General features: G+C 55.4%; 1 protein-coding gene across 26 annotated transcripts in view; it reads left to right on the forward strand.

The window, feature by feature from the left end:
- PCBP3 (poly(rC) binding protein 3) overlaps positions 1 to 18762 on the forward strand; it is a 55037-nt gene extending 36275 nt beyond the window's left edge. For 11 of the 26 annotated variants that reach the window (XM_039555392.1, XM_039555399.1, XM_039555406.1 and 8 more), the window contains 5 exons: positions 2988 to 3066; positions 3717 to 3776; positions 6928 to 6980; positions 9675 to 9844; positions 18348 to 18762. In XM_039555392.1, coding sequence (XP_039411326.1) covers positions 2988 to 3066; positions 3717 to 3776; positions 6928 to 6980; positions 9675 to 9844; positions 18348 to 18393 — 408 coding nt within the window. In that variant the 3' untranslated portion in view covers positions 18394 to 18762. Of the gene's footprint in view, positions 1 to 2987; positions 3067 to 3716; positions 3777 to 6927; positions 6981 to 9674; positions 9845 to 11508; positions 12425 to 18347 lie in introns of those variants that run through there. The other 15 variants (XM_039555396.1, XM_039555403.1, XM_039555408.1 and 12 more) reach the window with 9 other exon arrangements.
- Positions 18763 to 19191: the final 429 nt, after the last annotated feature.

The following is a 19191-nucleotide window of genomic DNA, read 5'->3' on the forward strand; positions in this document are numbered from 1 at the left end:
CCCTCCTGCTGCGAGTCAGGGGTCTGCAGTGGGGCTGAGGATGTGGCAGTGAGTGGAAAGCCTTCTCCAGCCATCCCAGCCATGGGAAGGGGTTGATGCAGCTCAGCATTCCCCTTCCCAGTGGGTGCACTGGGTACTAAAGAATGGAATTACTTTTTCCATGGTTGAGAAGGTGGCAAGGCTGACACCACAAATGCCTGCTCCACATGGGAACATTTGGGAGCTGTAGGCTGGATTTTCTAGGAGAAGGGGTTTCACTGGAATTAGAGGAATCCAGGCTTTGTCTTCCCATGTGACACCAGTATGTGTGTACTCTGAACAGCCTGCTGTGATGGTTGATATAAGAAATAGTCCTAATTATGTACTCCTTGCTTTTGCTCCATAAGCAGAATATAACTAAATAACCTGTGTATTTAGGGTAGATCAATGCAGCCTTTACCCCAGTTTTTCTTTGCAAATGGTGCCAACAGCTTAGTGTTTTCCTTGTTCCTGTAATCCTCTGATTGTCAGGATTAAAATACATTTGCTGGCTGCACTCTGCCCCACTCCCAGCAGATTTCCTGAGAAAAGTTGTTGGTTCAGGGGCCAATCACTTCATCCTTACTCTCAGGGTGTTCTCTCAGTGACTGGTCATTTTAAACAGTGTTCAGTGCAGAATCCAGTCTAGAATGTGGTTTTGGGGCTTTTAAAACACATTTTAGGTGTCTGTGTTTAGTGGCTGCCTTTTGCAAAGCAGGCAGATTTTAGAATGCCCAGCGTGTGCTCCTGCCTTGATTTACTCCCCTGAAAAAATGCCCCAGGACAGGGAAGCTTTGGCTCATGAGGGGCTTCAGCAGTGCCTGGGTGTTTGTAGGCTGTTTGGGATGTGACATGTAGCTGCCTGCCTTCCCGAAAGCCATGGGACCATAGAATCACGGAATGGGTTGGGCTGGAAGGGCTCTTAAAACTCATCTCACTCCCAGGCTGTTCCAAGCTCTGTCCAGCCTGGCCTTGGACACTTCCAGGCATGGGACGGCCACAGATTCTCTGGGCAACCTCTGCCAGGGCCTCAGAGGGAAGAATTTCTCCCCGAAATCCCATCGATCCCTGCCCTCTGTCAGTGTGAAACCATTCCCCCTTGTCCTGTCACTCCGGGCCCTTTTCCCAAGTCCCTCTCCAGCTCTCTTGGAGCCCTTCAGGCCCTTGGAGCATCTCCGTGACCTCCTCTGGACTCGCTCCAACAGATCCATGTCCTTCCTGTGCTGGAGACCCCAGAGCTGGATGCAGTACCTCAGGTACAGTCTCACCAGAGCAGAGGGGGACAATCCCCTCCCCTGACCATGGAAGATGAGCGGAAAGAGATGGACGTAGCAGCTTTTTCTGTGACACCTGGGTGCAGCCATCTTCTCCTCTCCTAGGCTTGTTTATTGCTCTAACTGCAGGGGCTGCCTAAATACCACTATCCACACTGGATCAGTATTAGAAAGGATCTTGGTGTCTCCCCCACCTGGCAAAGCAGGACCTCTGTCCCAGGGCACGGTCAGAGCCCGCGGGGCAAAGAGGTTTCATCTGGAGTCCTGCCAGTGGGACCAGGTGTCACGAGGAATTCCAGAAACGGGGTGCAGCTCTAGAAAACGGGATAGTTCTGAAGTTAAAAAGCAGTGGATGCTGAAGTCCCTGCTCCCTGCAGGAGCAGTGGCATGTCCAGTGTTATCTGGAGACAGCTGTGTTGTGGCAGGCACCCATTGTATCACACCTTCGGCTAAAATAAGCCAAATGCAGCCAAAATAAGCACGGAGGTTTGCAGGCACCTCTTTCTGTGGAGTGGTGAGACCTCTCCCCATAGCCAGCGGAGGCTGGATGTCCTCGTGCCTCTCCAGGCAGGACAGGGATCCCAGGGGTACCTGTCCAGGGATTTGCAGGTGTTCCACCCCTTCCTGCTGCCTCCCTCCAGCCTCCCCCAGTGTGAACAGCCCCTTGGGACAGCTCTTCCCAGCATTTCCCCCTCACCGCTGCCAGCCAGACCTCCCTGCTCTCTCTCCCCAGCCCTGCTGCAGCAGCAAGGAGGTGTTTGAGTCTTGTTGTCCCCCAAAACATGGAAATTGTAACTCCTGCTTCCCCATTGCCAGGGATGATGGGAAAAACAAGCAGTTTGAGTTTGGGGGGTGATGCTATGCTGGCAGCTCTCTGAGCACCTGTGAAAGTGGGAGGTGATAAAGAGCCTCCCTCCTGCTCACTGCCAGACTTCAGCCCAGTTTAGTTTGTTTTCTTTTCTTTTCCTGTCTTTTTGGTTTTTTGGTTTGTTTGTTTTGTTTTGTTTTTTTTTTTAATTTGGAGCAGTAAAACCGAGCACAAAATGTATTCCAAACAAACGAACGAACGAACAAACACCTCTCTATAAAACCACTTCCTGACCGGGCAGCAAAACCTGCCTGGCACAACAAGGGATACAAGGATCTGAAATACCTACTGGTCATGGCTGAAGCCCATAATTCCCCCTATTCCTAACGAGCTGGCATTTAGAAACGCAGTTTAGCCATCTCCCAGAGGCACTTCCCGTTGGAGGCACAGCACAAGAATGTGTGCTGGGGGGACAAGCGGTGACAATGCGGCTCTGGTGGCACAAAGAGGGTCTCTGGGTGCTGGTTGTGACACCCACCAGCTGGCCCTGCACCGAGGCAGAGGAGTTGAACTGACACTAAGAATGGGCTTCTCGCTGGTATCGTACTTCAGACCCTGACCAAGCACTTCTGCCAAAGATTTGGGCTTTATTGCACTATACCCAGGCCAAGTCCTTTCTGCTAATGTTTTTGCCATGTCTCACCATGGCTTCCTGGTTTGGTTTTTTTTGGGTTTGTTTTTGGTTTTTTTTTTATAATTTATTTTTCGGTTTGTTTTCCTTTTTTTTCCCCCCCCTTCCGTTACAATTTTGTTCTTGCTTTTCGGTGTGACTTGTTGTACTCTATGACAATAACCTTCTTAGCTCTAATGTCCCTCCTACCCCTCAGCAGTTGACCAAGCTCCACCAGTTGGCTATGCAGCAAACCCCCTTTACTCCCCTTGGACAGACCACCCCCGCTTTCCCTGGTACGTACCCACACGCCCTTTCAAGATATCCTTCTCTTACCTGTAGAGTTTCTCTCTCTTTCTAAACTCTTGCTGTTTAATGGAAATGAGCAGGGCGAGTAAAAAGTCGCAGTATCCATGGGGAGAGGTGAACGAGAGGCTTGGCAGATGTTTTGGGGGTCATGGTGCTCAAGGGCGAGCTCTCAGCCTGGGCTTTCCCAGCAGAAGCCGTGAGCACAGTCCCTCCCTCCCTCCCTCCCTCCACGGAGGAGGCAGCATCCCCTGCCCTGCGCCGCTCCGGATTCCGGCGGGACATCCGCGCTTTCCCGGCCGGAGCGGCTCGGGGCCGGCCGGGGCTGCTGCCTCGGGGAGCGGTGCTGGGCAGGCAGGACGGCACCCCTGCAGTAGTGGGAAGGAGTCGTGGCCGGAGGGGGCCGCGCTGACGGGAGGACAGCCGGCCCCGGCGTGGCCCGAGCCTTGTCCTCAAGGCTGGCATGTTCCCGGTGACCTGGGAAGCAGAAAGAGCACAGGGGATGGAGATACTTAAAGTACCGCTTGGAAGTTACTTTTCTGACAGTATGTTCATCATATTTTGAGCTTCCTAGATGAAGTGACATTGCTTATCTCCTCGAAGGCAAAAGCATTAAACCTGTTTCTTCTTTGCTCTTCAGGAGAAAAGCTGCCCTTACATTCCTCCGAAGAAGCTCAAAATCTGATGGGCCAGTCATCAGGTAAAACACAAAGCTAGAGGGAAGTAAGCAGGCTTTGGTGGAAATATATTCCGTAAATAGGACTGTGCCTGGGTTTGTGCTCCGAGAGGAATTGTGGTATTCATGGAGAAGACAGCAGGTTTTCGTGGTGGGCAGGCAGAGATCGGGCACCACCGTTCTCCTTGGTGCAGCATGCCAAAGGAAAAGTGCCTGGGCTTTATTGCCTGGGTTTGTGATGTTTGTGTTTAACTGCCACAGAACCACAGAATCTCCTGAGCTGGAAGGGACCCACAAGGATCATCCAGTCCAACCCCTGGCCCTGCACAGACACCCCAACAACCCCACCCTGGGCATCCCTGAGCGCGTTGTCAAAACGCTCCTTGGGCTCCATCAGCCTGGGGCCGTGCCCATTCCCTGGGGAGCCTGGGCAGTGCCCAGCACCCTCGGGGGAAGAGCCTTTCCCTGCTCTCCAGCCTGACCCTGCCCTGGCACAGCTTCCTGCTGTTCCCTCGGGTGCTGTCCCTGGGCACAGAGAGCAGAGATTGGTGCTGCCCCCCAGGTGTGGTGAGGTGTCTCCCAATGCCGTCTGCGTAACGGGGAAGATACCAGAGTCATCACCCTTATTCCTGCATTTAATTTTGCATAAACTTTACTCAGAAACAACAGAACAGTGCCGGTGGGAGCAGCCATGACATGCAGCTCTAGCCATCTCCGAGCCCTTCAGGGTGAGTTGCAATTTTAGTGGGACAGGACCCCGAGGAGCCAAAGCGTGGCTGCAGCCTTGGAGACATTTTGCTGTCAGATGTCCCACGTTCATCTGTACGTGCAGAACGGATTTGTCTTTTGTTTCCTACCATTGCATAGAGGGGTTCTCCCGAGAGCTGAAGGCTCACGGGCAATATGAACCAGACCTGGGGCACACAGCCATCCCATGCACGCCTCAAAGGTTTGGGGACATCACCTAACTATGAAAGCAAGCATAGCCCAAGTCAATAGACCCCACAGGACAACGGAAATAGAGATTTCATGACACCGACCTGTGCAGCCATGTTTTCTGCATGTCCCCTTTGCCCTTTGCAGTCACCCAAGGCATTAATCCTTCCCTGACACCCTCGTTACAGCCTCAAGGACTGCTTGTGCATATCGGAGAGGGAGGATCCGGAGTGCTGAAATAAACAGTCTCCGGGTCATGGAGAAGGATGTGGCCATTCCTCAAAGGCTGTGTGATGCAGGGATGATGCGGTACCATGGCACCAGGTGCCCCAAGGGCTTTCAGCAGCAGCCATGTCATCTGAGTGTGGGATGGAGGGTGCTGCCTGTGAGTCTGAGGAGCTTAGCTTGTATTCCCTAAGATCCCTGGATGCCTCAGCACTGCTCAGAGCCCTCACTGGTGCTCTGCTCCCTTCAGAAGACATTTTCTGCCATACCCAGGCTGCTGCTGAGCTGGGCCTTGTAACACATGGCCAAGGGACAGGACCACCCTCACCAGAGGGACGTGTCTGTGATAGGTGCAGTCCACCTTGCCCCAGACTGTGAGGAGGCTCAGTGTACAGGACAGGGCAGGTGCATGTGTGCTGTAAAGCCAACATTGAGCATTGCCTGTGGTGTAGTACCTGTTTTGTGCAGGTTTTGGCATTAGTACGCCTGGCAGGGGTGAAGGACAGCAGAGGGCTGCCTACTGGAGGATCTGCATCCTCATTCCCTGCATTTCCTCTCCTCTCTGTGCTCCCAAGTGAAAAATCTGGTGAGGAGACCTCCTGCAGGCAGGTGTCAGAGAGGTGTGTCTGGGAAGCTGCATTCAGGCAAGCACAGGAATCACAGAGTCACAGAATCATGGAATGGTTTCCCTTGGAAGGGCCCTTAAAGCCCTTCTTGTTCCACCCCGTGCCATGGGCAGGGACACCTTCCACTATCCCAGGTTGCTCTAAATCCCATCTATCCTGGCCCTGAGCATTTCCAGGGATGGGGCAGCCACAGCTTCTCTGGACCAGGGCCTCCCCACCCTCATTTCCTAACATCCTAAGATCATGCATGAGCACATCAGAGATACCTGGAGCTCCTCTCTCTCTGTGCTGAGGCCCTCCATGGAAATACATGAGGAATTGGGTACTGCTGCTGCCTTGTTTTGCAGGAGCCCTGCACTTCCAGTCTCCTTGTGCTTCTTCATTCCGCACCTCCTTAACCACCCTCGTTCCATGGACACAGATCTGGCAGTCTCTTCTGCTCTTACAAGCCTTCATCAGTGGTTTATATCATAAGGACAAGGGGTTTTTTTTCCAGTTACTGCAAATTCCTGTCAGCCACCAGACAGCTTCTTTCTTGCAGATTTGACATAGGACGTCCCTGCTTCAGCACTGAGGTGATTTAATATGGAAAACCGTGGGAGAGGCAGGCTTTGACCTAGGAGCACTACGGCATGGTGTCCTCTTACCTCTGGAGCTGCACACACAGGGTATCCTGCTGGCTCCAGCCATTCCCACCATGGAGGAGAGAGCTCTCCCTGATGCAGGAGAGGCTGGGAGGATGCACACCGCTGCCTTCGCTCCTCGCTGTGTAATTTTGGAGGGAAGCAGGATCTGAATCTCCATACTGTTCATCTTGCTTTCCCTTGGGAATAAGAGGGACAGCTGGTCCTGGGTCCAGCTAGGTTGCATGTCTTAGCAGTCTGGCTTAAATTCAGCATGAGAGTCCGTGGGGCTCTAACTTGCAGAGGACTTGTGCCGCCGGATCCCGTGGGGACACCGGTTTTGGGGCACCGAGCTGCTGTCACACCCCAGCAGCTCAGTGCTGCTGCATCCAGAGAGGGCTGGAGGGTGCATGGACAGCATTCCTGCGGGGCTGGTGGGTGTCCCATGCTCTCTGCTGCTGTGTGGGAAGGTGTTTCACCCACCTCTCTTTGGCGATGCTGGAACCTTGCACCCTCTTCTGAAGCCATTCCCAGTGGGAGGATGAAGGGTGGGAAGCGAGGCACCCGTGGGATGCAGGGAAGGTGACACCCAGCTCCAGCAGAGTCAGGTAGCGACCGTCTTCCTCCTCCTTGTCCCGGAGTGTGTGATCCCCTTCCCCTCCCAGCCCGGAGCAGGACGCAGCCTTGGCAGTGTTGCGGGAAAGCAGCGGAGCTCCGTCGTGTCACCTGTGCCAGCTCTAACCTTGTTCCCTTGCGTCTGCCCAGGTTTGGATGCCAGTCCCCCGGCCAGTACTCATGAACTCACCATTCCCAATGATGTAAGTAAATCCAAGTGCTTCCTTGGCATGCCCGTGTGTGTATACACATGTATGTATATATATACATACATATATCTATATATAAGCTGCAGCCACTTGGCTCTGTTAAACATATTTAGAGATGCCCCTTCCCCGTGTTCCTCATCCATGTGCAGCCCACTGGGGATCAACCTGCAGCACAAAGCGCCCGTTGGACTTTACCCCGTCGGTGGCTTCCCTAGGTACAATCCTTAATGCTCCATTTCCCTTTCCAAGTGAACGCAGTGCTCATGAAACATGCCCAGCTGACAGCACTGGGAAAGGGAGAGAGCTCCCATGCCGGCCCTGATTAAACTCTTAACTGCTTAATCAGGCCGTGGCGGGTCTGAGATGATGTTCCAGCTCAAGGGCAGTGGCTGGGCAGGGGGTGGTGGGGAAGAGGAGGTAAGTAAATAACATTTCTGATGCCACAAAGTGTCACACGAGCGTCTGAAAGAGGGTGCGTCTCATCTTAGTGCTGCTGGTAGGCAGCTTTGAGGTCTGGTAGATGGAAGCCTTGTGGTAAAGTGGGTGTTGGACTGGGATATTTGCTGGGAGGAGGCTGGAGCCATGCTGGGCAGGGATGCTCAGCGGGGAAGAGGTGGGATGGAGAGCACGACACAGCCAGAACCTGGATCCACGTGCCTCACTTGCTTCTGGACTGGTTCTAATGGATTAAGACCCACTCTGTGCTCAAATCATGATGAGGGCAAGCGGGGGGATGACATCCAGTCTCTGTTCCCATCTCCATCACTGACAAGCACCTTCAGCCCATCCTCATCAGGAGTCTCTGGATGGGGTCTGGCAGCTCTTGCTACCTCTTCCTGCTGTTCACCAGCAGCCGGCAGTGCCAGGGAAGGGCAGCGATCCCAACTGCAGCTGCCAGGCACCTCTGCCGAGACCTCTCTCCACCCGAGAGACGTGCAAGAGCCTCTGAGCACCTGCTGGCTGAAACCCTTGGAGATGCTTTGCCCTGGGCCACATCACTACAGGAGGGATCTGCAGAGGAGCCAGTGGGGACTGATCCCAGATCTGCTCCAACTGTTCATCCAGCAAGGATCCCTCTCCAGGAGGCTGCAGGGAGCTCCTGAGGTTCCAACAGCCACGTCTGCTGAGCATGGAGGACCGTAGCAATGAAGGCATCTTCAGAAATAGAAAGAGACCCCTTGCAAAAGGACTCACGTGGGAGGAAAGGATGCCAGGAGACCTCTGAGAACTGAGGAGCACTCAGAGCATTCACTCGCCAGAGACCCAGCTCTCACCAGACCTGGGAGGCGTTAGAGGTCATCACCTGCATCTTGAAAAACTCCTCCTTAGCTCTCCCCACTGTTGTTTCAAAGGCTTTTAAACACCCACTGCAACCTTCTCGGGAAGCAGAGGACAGGTTTGGGTTCCTTTTAGAGTCACCAGGCATGTTTTAGTGGTGTAGCTTGCAGGTGTGCTGCAGCTGAAGGAAATCTGATGATACCCATCTTGCTGCTCCTCTGACTGTCAGGAGAAACTTGAACTCTGTTCAGCTTGGGTGTAGCTGAGCATCTGCCTAAACAGTTTGGTTCCTCAGGTCTCCCCAGCAGAATTTCATTTGCTGAAGCATCTCGGAGTTATTTCTGTGCTGTGAAGACCAGGATGGGCTGAACATCCCCCTACAGAACCTGAGACAGTGGATACCCTTCCAGTGTATATTCAGGGCCATGTGGGATAAACCACTGTGACAGCCCCATGGTCTGACTAAAGAATCAGGGAATATTTGGAGGAGTAATCGTCTCCACTTATACCACGGCAGAAATCCAGCAGCTGCCAAGATGAACATCCCATGTGTAAAATGCCCTTGGAAAAGAGCTCAGATGGCCAAGAAGGGCGTGCAGAGCACCTCATGCCTGTGTTGGTCAAGCTGGATATCCCTGTATGTGTTACCAAGCTTTGGAGATGCTTTGAGGGACATGCACAAATGAGCAAAGACCATTGAGGAAGTTCAAGCCACTGAGGACTATCGAGGAAATTCAAGGGATGAACAGTTGAGGAAATTCAAGCCTGCAGCTGGCTCTGATTTTTTCACAAGAGTGTGAAAGACGTGCTTTTGGGTAGGGTGCACCTTTCCTGCGGGTGCCACAGCCGCATGGGGCTCTCCTGTGCCCGCGGGCAGGCCTCTGGATTGCACCAAAGAGCTAGAGGGGGTAGCAGAGGCACTGAGGGTGTCCCAGTGGGATAGAAGAAATATGGGATGGGGTCACTGCACCAGCTGATGAGGGGGCTCCTGGGGCTGGCCTGTCCCCAGGGAAGGCAGTGGGCTTGTTTCCTTCTAGTAACGTGTCCAAACCACCTTTGGGTTTGCTGTGACTGCCAAGGGGATGAGTACTTGCAAAGCACTGACCATTTATTAAATCATGAAAATTATTATTACTGAAACGAGCTCTCCTTGAAGCCCTCTGAGATGCTGGGCACCCTGTGCAGATAATGGAGATTCTTCTCCCCCCCAAGGAGCAGAGCAGAGCAGAGCAGGTCTCTGGATGTGTCCTTGGAGGACAGTGCTCACGCACAGGTGGGATTCACCCCAGGCTGTCCCTCTCCTATTTTCATGAGCATTAAGGTCACTCTTGTCCCAGGTGTGCTCGTGTCCCGCCGGTGACTGCCAGAGCTGCCTCTTCTCAGACGTTCCCTCCGTGCTTTCTTTCCTAGCTAATAGGCTGCATAATCGGACGCCAAGGGACCAAAATCAATGAAATTCGGCAGATGTCGGGAGCGCAGATCAAAATCGCCAACGCCACGGAAGGGTCATCGGAGCGCCAAATTACCATCACAGGAACCCCTGCAAACATCAGCCTTGCGCAGTACCTCATCAACGCCAGGTGAGACCCCCCCGCCGACCTCCGCCACGGCCCATCGCGTCCCGCCGGCGCGCTGGGAGCAGCCCGCGCTCCCGGGGGCCGGCTGGGATGGACGGTGTCTTGCTGAGACCTCTGAGCGGGGACCAGACGTCGCCAGCAGGACATGTCCCCCCAGCTGGTGCTTTGGCTGGGGAGCGGGAGCCGCCGCGCTGCTGGCGGAGAGGCCGCGGGTCGCGCCGGGCCCTGCCCTCCCACCACCCTCGCTCAAGGATTTTGCTCGCGGGTGGGCAGAGTGGCCGCCGTCTTTGCCTGTGGACGAGGCAGGGGACGGGGACAGGAACGGAGCTGAGCCGGTGGCAGGGAGGCATCACTTGGGACCTGCTTGCTGGGATCCCAGCATCGCTCACTGCCTCTTCCACGCGCTTCCAGGCCTCCCAAAGGCTTTCCTCCATTCAGTGAAAACAATCGGTCCAATAAACGCAAGACATGGGAACGGCCTGACTGCTTCCTTATCATCATGAAAAGCTTGGCACTGCAGGACCTCGCAGGGGCCAAGGGTTCCCAGCGCTGCCGCCGGCTGGGGGGAGACGCAGCCCGTGCCGTGGGGGCCGGGGGCCGGCAGCAGCCTGCGAGGGCAGCGGGCAGGGGAGGCTGGAGCGCTGAGCTGGGGACCCCCTGCTCCGTGCAGGCAGCGAGCCGTGCCTGTTTGCCTGTGTCTGTGGACTCGTGGACAGCGAGTTTAAGGGGATACAGGACCTTTCTGGTAGCTTTGCACCTGCCTGGCAGAGCCACGCGAACCGGCCCATCCGCCCGGGCAGGACTGGTGCCCCGGACGCGCGCAGGACGGAGGCCGCTGGCAGGGCCCCGAGGACGGGGGGCTGCTGGCGGCGGCTCTGACGCTTGCTGGGGTGTGGGCTGGCAAGCACCGGTGAGGTCTGTATGTGCTTTCTCCTCCCCGCACCCAACCCACCTGAGCCCCGACCCGCAGTAGACCCCCGCCATCCCATCCCGCCCCGCTCCCCCGCTGCCCATGCCCGTGGCACCTCTCCCCCTGCTCGGGTGAGGGACGGGGCCAGCCCCCCGCCCGCGGGCATGGCTGAGCCGCTTCCCCGCAGATCCTCGCCAATTTCCCCCCCCCCCCCCCTCCCTGAGACAGGAGAGAGAAAGAAAAGAAAAAGAAGCGGCTCTTCATTGCTGGGAAGGGCTGGCTGAGCTGCCCCTGTGCGGAGGTGACCTGCTGGGGCGGCAGGATGGGGCTCAGCCTCTCCCACAGTTTCGAAACCAGAGCAAAACGAAGCAGCCAGGGGAGCTGGCACAGCTGCCTGTCCCCCGTGGGAGGGATGCTGCTGGAAGAGAAGCCGTGCTCTGGGATGACTCCTGCCAGCACCTCTGGTGGGTGACACCCCTGCCTCGACACGGTGACAGTAAAGGGCACCCAGCACCTGGCCGCAGCGAGGAGAGGGGAAGGCAGCCAGCCACTGCGCTGGCTCTGTGCTCCAGCAGCCCCCCGTGCCCTCCACGGGGGACCCCCAGGCCGCCCAGTGATGCTCTGCCCACCCGACTATGCGGGGCGTGGGCAAGAGGAGCGCTGCCCCGCAGGGTCTTCGTTTTCTTTTCTGCTCCGGTGATTAAGCGCTTGTTTTTTGTCTCCCCCCCACCCCTCTCTCTGCCCCTGTCTATTCTAGGCTGACGTCTGAGGTCACTGGAATGGGCGCACTCTAATTTCCACCCACCATCCTCCACTCCGCACCACCCGACCCTCTCCAGCCACCGGCACTCCACCCAGCCTGTACTGCCTGTACATTTACCGTCTTCCCTTTGCCTCCACAGATACTCTTTTCTTTACTAACGAATATATATATATATAAAAACACACGCGCGCATATGCACACACCGGAACGATTCTTTATGAGCTCTTTACTCTGTGCTCCCGAGGCTGCTCCCAAACTCTTTGGTTATGGTCCTTGTTTTCAGCGTTACGGTGTAAATTCTTCATCTGCTTTTTGGGGACGAGGGAGGGGGGAGGGGGGTGTTGGTTTTTTCTCTCACTGGCAAGACTCCAGGAGCTGACGGGGTCTCTAGTGTCAGTCTAGCGTAGCTACCTACACGTTTGAGTTGACATTGGCGGTACTTTCTGTAGCCCATGGACATGTGTGATGCCACCCAGAGCTGTGCTTGCTTCAGATGACTTAATTTCTCTCACCCTCCTTCCTCTGGTGCTCCCTCTTGCTTGTCCTGGCTCACCTTTGCCACCTCACGCCCCTGCCCTTGGGGTAAGGGCGTAGTTTTCACCCCGTGTTATTTGGGAAGCGGAAACCAAGCGCAGGCTTCTCTCTTGGAACATGGCATGGTCCAGACAAGCCCTTTTTCCTGCTAAACTAAGGGAATCTCACACACACACACACATACACACATACACAGTTTTTTTTAACTAACGAGCACCTGGAAGTGGGAAGAACTCAGCTGTATGGGATTCACACCCCCAGGGGCCTTTGAAAGCACTCTTTTGGCAATCCCCCATGGACGATAGCTCAGGAAGCTCTGTGAGCCGGCTGTGTTTGTCGTTGTTTGTGTTCAATAAATGTCTGTGCAGCTCTGGTACCGATGGGCTCCGACTGTTCTTCTCCTGGGTCGCCCTGACAATTCCAGACCCATCCTTCCCTCTGCATCCTTCCACACCTTTTTAACTGCTTGGAGGGAAGGTGGGGGTTGTATGCAAGAGTTCTTCATTACTATTTCTTTTTTATTTTTATTTGTATTTTTATTTTTACTACTACCATTACTATTATTATTTTTCATCACCATCATCATAATTTTTTTTTAATTTCTTTTTTTTTAGAGAAGGTCCCCACGAGCGATGCACTTCCTGAGTGATTCCATGCTTTCTGTTTGGTTGTTTTTTTGGTTGTTTTTTTTTTTTCCGAAGAGAGAGTATTTGGCTTGCATAATCCTTTGGTTTTCCCTTAGATTAATTTATAAGTTACGGTGTGACAAGCACCATCTCTCACTGCCCCCTTGTCTGGACGGATCTGCCATGTCTGTGCCCCACACCCTTCCCCAAGACCCTCTCTGCTCAGCCCTGCCTTTTCCTTCCAGGCTTTTCTTCTCTCTCCTACCTCTCCAACAGGGAAACGTACGTTTTCCGTCTGTTAATTCCTGACTGTCCCTTGTCCCAGATGGCAAATGAGGGGACCATGATACACCATGTCCCCAGACAGCTGAAGCAGCCACACAGTACATTTTTGCTCTGTCCCAGAGGGGAAATACACTGTTTTTCCAGGTGAGCCCCAAGACTTCATGGCCTTTCCCTCTCTTCCACCCTCGGTACTGGCAGGCACCGCTGGCAGCTTCCCACCCTCTCCTGCCAGGATGCTGGGCCACTTCTCCTTGTGTCACCAGCCCTGCTGGCTCAGCACTCACAGGGGCTGGCTGTGTCAGGGATCCCAGGTGATGCCACTGCATCCATGGAGCCAAGGATGATGGGCAGGGGGTTATGGGCTCCAGCTGGGATGGGAGCACAGCCCAGGAGCCTGAAAAGGTGAAGGTGGTGCTGCTGAGTGTCAGGGTTTGCTCTGCCCAGGTGTCCCAAAACCCGTGCATGCTCAGCTCTCTGGAGCATTCCAAGCCTCTGTGGTTAAAGGTGCTCCCAGATCCTCCATAAGGTGCTTTGCTGCCTGTCTCCAACCCCTTGCCCTGCTCTCCCTGGCACTTTGGGTTCAGCTGTGCCTTTTGGGTGGCCCAGCAGCCCCACAGGCTCCAGAGCATCCCCTGATTCCCCATCCAGAGGAGCACAGGTGCTGTGGGGAGTGCTGAGGGGCTCAGGTGCGGCCAGTAGCCTCTGCTGGCACCTCCCCATGTATCTGTGCTGATGCTGAGGATGGAGGGAGGCGGGCACCAAACGGTGCCCCCTCCAAGTCACCAGCTGGCCAGCAAAGCGTGGAACCACCTGCCAGGGTGGTGAGTCAGCTGTGGGCAAGGGGCACCCCTCATCTTCTCCTGTTCCTCAGTCTGCTTTAGACCAAGAGTTTTTCCTGTTGGAAGAATGAAATATCCATGTGTGAGACCCAGCAAAAATAACCACCCCGCTGGCCTGGGGGCTGAGCCACAGCAAAAGCTCCACATCCCACTGCCAGCACCCTCCATGGCAGCGGGGGGTGCTGCCCCCTCAGAGAGGGATGGTGCCTGGAGGGAGCCAGCCCATCCTGCCCTTCTCAGCTCCTCCACGGGGCTGTCGGACAAGCTGGAGCACAAGGAGACCTTCTTCATGAGGTGCTGGAGGCACAGCAGCAGCAGCATCACATTGACCAAGACTGAGAAATCCATCCCAGGCCGACAAGGCTGTGGGGTTCGGACACCTGGAGAAGGCCGGGGGGCGTGACGGCGTCCTGGACACAGAAATGGCTTTGCACGGTGCCTGCAGATCACGGCTGCCCTGAATTCCTCTGCTCTCTGCATGTGCTCCCTGTGCCGTTCCCCACCTCCACTGAGACAGCGCTGCCCAAAATAGCAAATGCCAGATTGGGTCTGCCAGATGCAGCCAAGCTCAGAGGCTGCTGGAGAGGGGGAGCAGACTGCAGCAATACCTCTGCACCCATCCCTATGCCAGCAAGCCCACGGGTAACACCCCCCCTCTGGCTACCATCCCTATCCCAGCCCGCTCCCAGGCATCCGTCACCCAGCCAGGCTGTGGAAAAGGCACCCCAGGAATCGGTGGTGAGGGAGAAGAGGCTGGATATGAGCGTTGCTCTGGCATCAGGCGGGTGTCCGAGACGTCGTGTCAAGGCTTGTGCTGCCACAAGGGTCCGTGCTCACAGCAGTGCTCCAGGGAATGCTGGATGTGGCCACAGGGGGACAAGGGACTGTCCAAGCAGTAGCAGTCACCTGGGTCACCTCACAGGAGCTCTGCACAGTCACAGAATCACAGAATATCCTCAGCTGGAAGGGATCCACCAGGATCATCGAGTCCAGCTCCTGATCCTGCACAGGACAACCCAAAGCATCCCTCCTTCTGGCATTCCCTTTGACTTTGCAACTTTTCTTTGGGGTCACATTGCCAAGGTTATTTTGCAAATTTAAAAAAAAAGAAAAAAAGGATGAAACTGCAGTGTTATTTGGGAATCAGCTTATCCATCATCTGGGCTTGAGCGAGGTTTGGAGACAGAGGTGTTGAAACCATTGCAGCATCCCCTGGGAGCATGTTGATGACAACAAGGATAACAACAAAATCGCAAGGAATGTTTCAAACTCAGCTTTGATTTCTTTGGGATGACTCAAAAGGAGATTTGCTGTTTTCTTTGGAAGGAGCTTCAGTGTTTTGCTTTGATTTGTGATAGGTTTGTCTTGGGTTTCCATTTTGGGTGAACTTAAAATACTCTGATGATGCATCCACAGCCACGCCACTGGGAAAAATGTCTAATATTGGGGTGAATATTCAATACTAGGTGAACGTCCCAGTTAATCAACAGAATAGCTTTAATACATTGCTTTTCTCTCCCAAAACAATGCATGTTATCCAGTCAGAATGATTCAACATTTCTGGAATGAGTTATTTAGGGGGAAATTTTGACTTTGACTGGAAAGTATTGGTCCAATGCCTCCCCCTGCCCCTGGAGTGTGGGGGGTCTCCATCAGAGAGGAGCCAGTTGAGGTCTGTGCTCAGCCCCTTGGCCTCAGCTGAAGGTCCCCACTCCCCCTGCATATCCTTGTCGTGCTCCCAAAATTGTTTGGAGTATTGTTCTGTATTTTTTTCCCCTAGACTCTATTTGCAAATCTAGTACAAAATAAGACTGAAAAAAATAGACCATTTCCCCTAAGGGAAAGTGACTTTCACCGGGGAGGCTCTTTAGATTTCATACTCTCTTTGAGCTGTTGTTCCGGGGTTTGTTATGTATCCACGCTAGTCACTTTTAATTATGCTAATTCCCAGCTTATCCTCCATTAGCAAGGGTAATTTCCTGCCTCCGGTGCCGGCCGAGGTAGAGTTTCTGGGGGATCTCGGCGTGGTGTGGCAGGGATGAATGCTTAATCCCCTCTTCTCCTTGGCCACAGGGAGGGACGGCATCTCCCCAGCCCTGCAGCCCCCAGCCCGGGGGGTACCCGCTCGCCAGCCCTGGGCGCCTCCGGCTGGTCACTAGATGTCCCCATTGCCCAGCTTTTCATGGATCCTGCTCCAGCCGGGACGCGGGCAGCCCTGGGATGTTCCAGCCGCTGCTCCAGCTGCGTGCAGAGGACATCCCGCGCTGCTGGAAAGGGACTGGGCTTTTGTGTGCGTGTCTCTGACACTGGTGGCGGGCGGTGACATCCAGCGAGCGGGTGACATCCAGCACCGCGTCCCTCTGCAGGAAGGGTCCCGTCAGTGCTGGGACCTGCGTGGAGCCAGCCCAGCCCACACGGGCAAGGATGTGTGGCGAGCATCTCCTCGGCCACGGGTGGCACAAGCCACCCCCTTATGCTGGCCCAAGCCCAATCGGGCTGACAAAAGGACAAGGTTTTGCTGGAGAGGTCCCAGGGGTCTCCATCCCTGTGGTCCCCAGGGAGGCATTCCCAAGCTGGCTGCTCTGTGCCTTGGCTGGCAGCAGGAGCCTCTGCAGCTGGCGGAATGACTGCAGAAAGGTCACGGCCTCCGTGCAATGCCCCCGCTCCCATGCTGGATGTTACAGGGAGCCGGGGCTCTGCTGAGAGGGATATTTTTGCTCTCCCTTCAAAAAGAATGCAGCTGCGGATCCTGATCCTGATCCGCTGTGCAGTGCAGCGAGCCCCAGGCCACCGGCCAAAGGGGAACGTGGCAGTGACTTTTAGGAAGTACTGAATGTACCAGATGTGCAACTCTCTCCCCTCCAGATGTGCGGCCCTCCTCCCACTCTGCCCCAGCACCCTTGTCCTGCAAAGAGGAAGATGAGACTCCAGATCGCTCCGAAAGCATCCCACAGACCGAATCCAGCCAAGTGCAAAGCCAGGCTGGCTCTGGATTCCCACATTCGTGTTTAACCGCAGTGATGTCTCTTCCCAGAAATGATGATCAAGTCCGCCCTGCACATGGGGAACAAAACCAGCCAGGAGATGGGGACGAGGATGGAGCAGCGGGAGGAGGTTTCGGGTCTGAGCCCCACGCTGAACCGCAGCCTCTGGCTGATTGAAAACACACGTGCTGTTCCCAGAAGGAACTGCTTTGATCCCGAAAGGATAGGCCGGGATGTGCATGAGGACTGGAATATTTGAAGCACACATGGAACGCTGTGTCCTGGTTCCCTGCAGGCAGTGTCACTATTTGTCCCTCTCTGAGAGCGTTTGTGTCTGGATCAAACAGGGGATGAGCAGCGCTTGGCTCTGGAGTGTCTCTGGGTTTGGTTGTGTCTGATGGGACTGCGTGGCACAGGATGCCTCGTGGGAGCGTGGGCACGGCCAGGGTGTGAGATGCTCTGTGGAATGCGAGCACGGTGGTGATGGGCCAGCAGCCAGCATGGCCAGGCACACAGAGCACAGAGGGATGGGGCAGCATCACTCCGGAACTCAGGACTGCGTGCACAGCTTGGGATCAAACCACCACAGATATCCAACAGGATTTCCCAAGTGCAAAGGGCAGCAGGCCATGATGTGCTCACCCAAAAGCAGTCAATTAGTGGTGTGGGGGTTTTTTTGGTGGGAGGACATTGCAGTGATGTAACCTGAGGCTGCTGCTGCAGCTGCTGCTGTGGTTTTCCCAAGGGATGATGCTGTGTGCTACCAAGCACGCAGCCGTGCTCCCGAATCTCTTACAGGAGCGCTGCAGAGGCACTGTCAGTAAAAAGCCAGTGAAAAAGCAAACCCAACACACCAGAGAAACCGCCATCTCTGTGCTTAAAACAAATTTTCAGTTGCAGACTAAAATTTATTCTTGCCACAAGTAGATCTCCACTCTACATATTTCGGGCTGAAACGCAGTGATTTTCAGAGGCACAGGGTGGTACAGTGCAGCACCGGGCAGCGGTTGTGCGGGGATGTGTGTCCTTCCCCAGTGCTCCTCTCTCAGCTGCCCATCACCCCCAGCACAGCAGTGCCCTTGCCCATCACCCCCAAATCTTGCTGATGGGGTCCAGCAGAACCAGCTCTCCGCAGTCACCATCCCCGCAACCATGGGTTTGTAGGGCAGAGAAAGGGCAGATCCTCAGCCCAGAAACAGCCTCAGTGTGCTCAGATGGCTTCTCTGGAGCTGCCAAAAAGCTGCTCTCAGCCCTCAGTGAGAGCCCATGAGGCAAACACAGCACACCGGGCAACCGCCCGGGCTCACCTGGCAGCCCAGCTCACGCTAGATGTGTTTTGGTGTGAGCTCCCATGGAAAAAAAGGGAGATTTGTTGTGGTGTAGCAGAGCTCCATGTGGGCATGGCTCCTCCAGCTTGGCTTTTGGGGTGTGGGTGATTTCAGTATCGCACTGGAGATTGCTCGGGGTGTTGTGGCAGCCTCACGTTCGCATAGCCCAAGAGGCCAGGAGGCACTGGTGCTGGAGCCTTGGCTAGGCCCTGACCATCTCCCTTGCTTGCCCCCCAGCTCTGCAGACCCTGACCCCCATGGGAGGAACACCTTCACCGCCTGACCAGAACGCCGCAGCCGACGTGGTGCCAGTGGCTGATGCTTGAGCCCCCTCCGAAGATGCTGCCGGCTTCCCGCAAGCTTCTCCCGCTCCTTCATGGCGCCCTTGGGGCCAACTGCCCGAACCCCCCTGCCCGTGGCTGCCCAGACCCCGCTCCTCAGCCGGGGCACGGGGCAGCAGCGGGCTCAGGGGGCTGGGGAAGCAGCTCTCAGGAGGACAGCAGCTTGCAGCCAGCGTGCGGCGGTACCCACTACGAGCCAGCGCTTCCCACCGCCCCTCTCTGCGCTTCCTCATCGCCCCTCACGCCCCTGCCGCTTTGCAATGTATTTTGTGGCTTATCTGTGTCATTGCAATAAAGCTTTTGTTGCTTGACGTGCCCTCCGTGGTGAGCGGGATGAGGCTGGGGAGCCGTGGTTTGGGCAGTGGGGCATCCACAGGGCGAGGGGCAGGGTGCTGGGGGTGCCCCAGTCGCACAAAAGCCTCGGTGCCCCCAGAATGGTTAATGGGGAAACTCAGCCCATGAAGCAATCCGTGGCTTGGAAAACGGGCCTCAGAGCCCTGGCTCCACTCAGCGTCAGGAAATGATCCCACATGGGAGCAGGGCTGCCAGGAGGGAGGGGGAACGGGACAGGGGGAGCACTGCAAAGAGAATCCAGAGTGTTCCCGAAAGGCGGCGACGACCGGGATTCATTATCCGTTGGGAGACGTGTTTATAGCAAGTCTGAGTCACTGCCGGGCCCAGGGAGCAGCCCAGCAATCCAGGGGCTGCCAGCCATCCGGATGGGATACAGGCTCCCCATC

This window comes from Corvus cornix, chromosome 7 (genome assembly GCF_000738735.6).
Source record: "Corvus cornix cornix isolate S_Up_H32 chromosome 7, ASM73873v5, whole genome shotgun sequence".
NCBI lineage: Eukaryota > Metazoa > Chordata > Aves > Passeriformes > Corvidae > Corvus > Corvus cornix.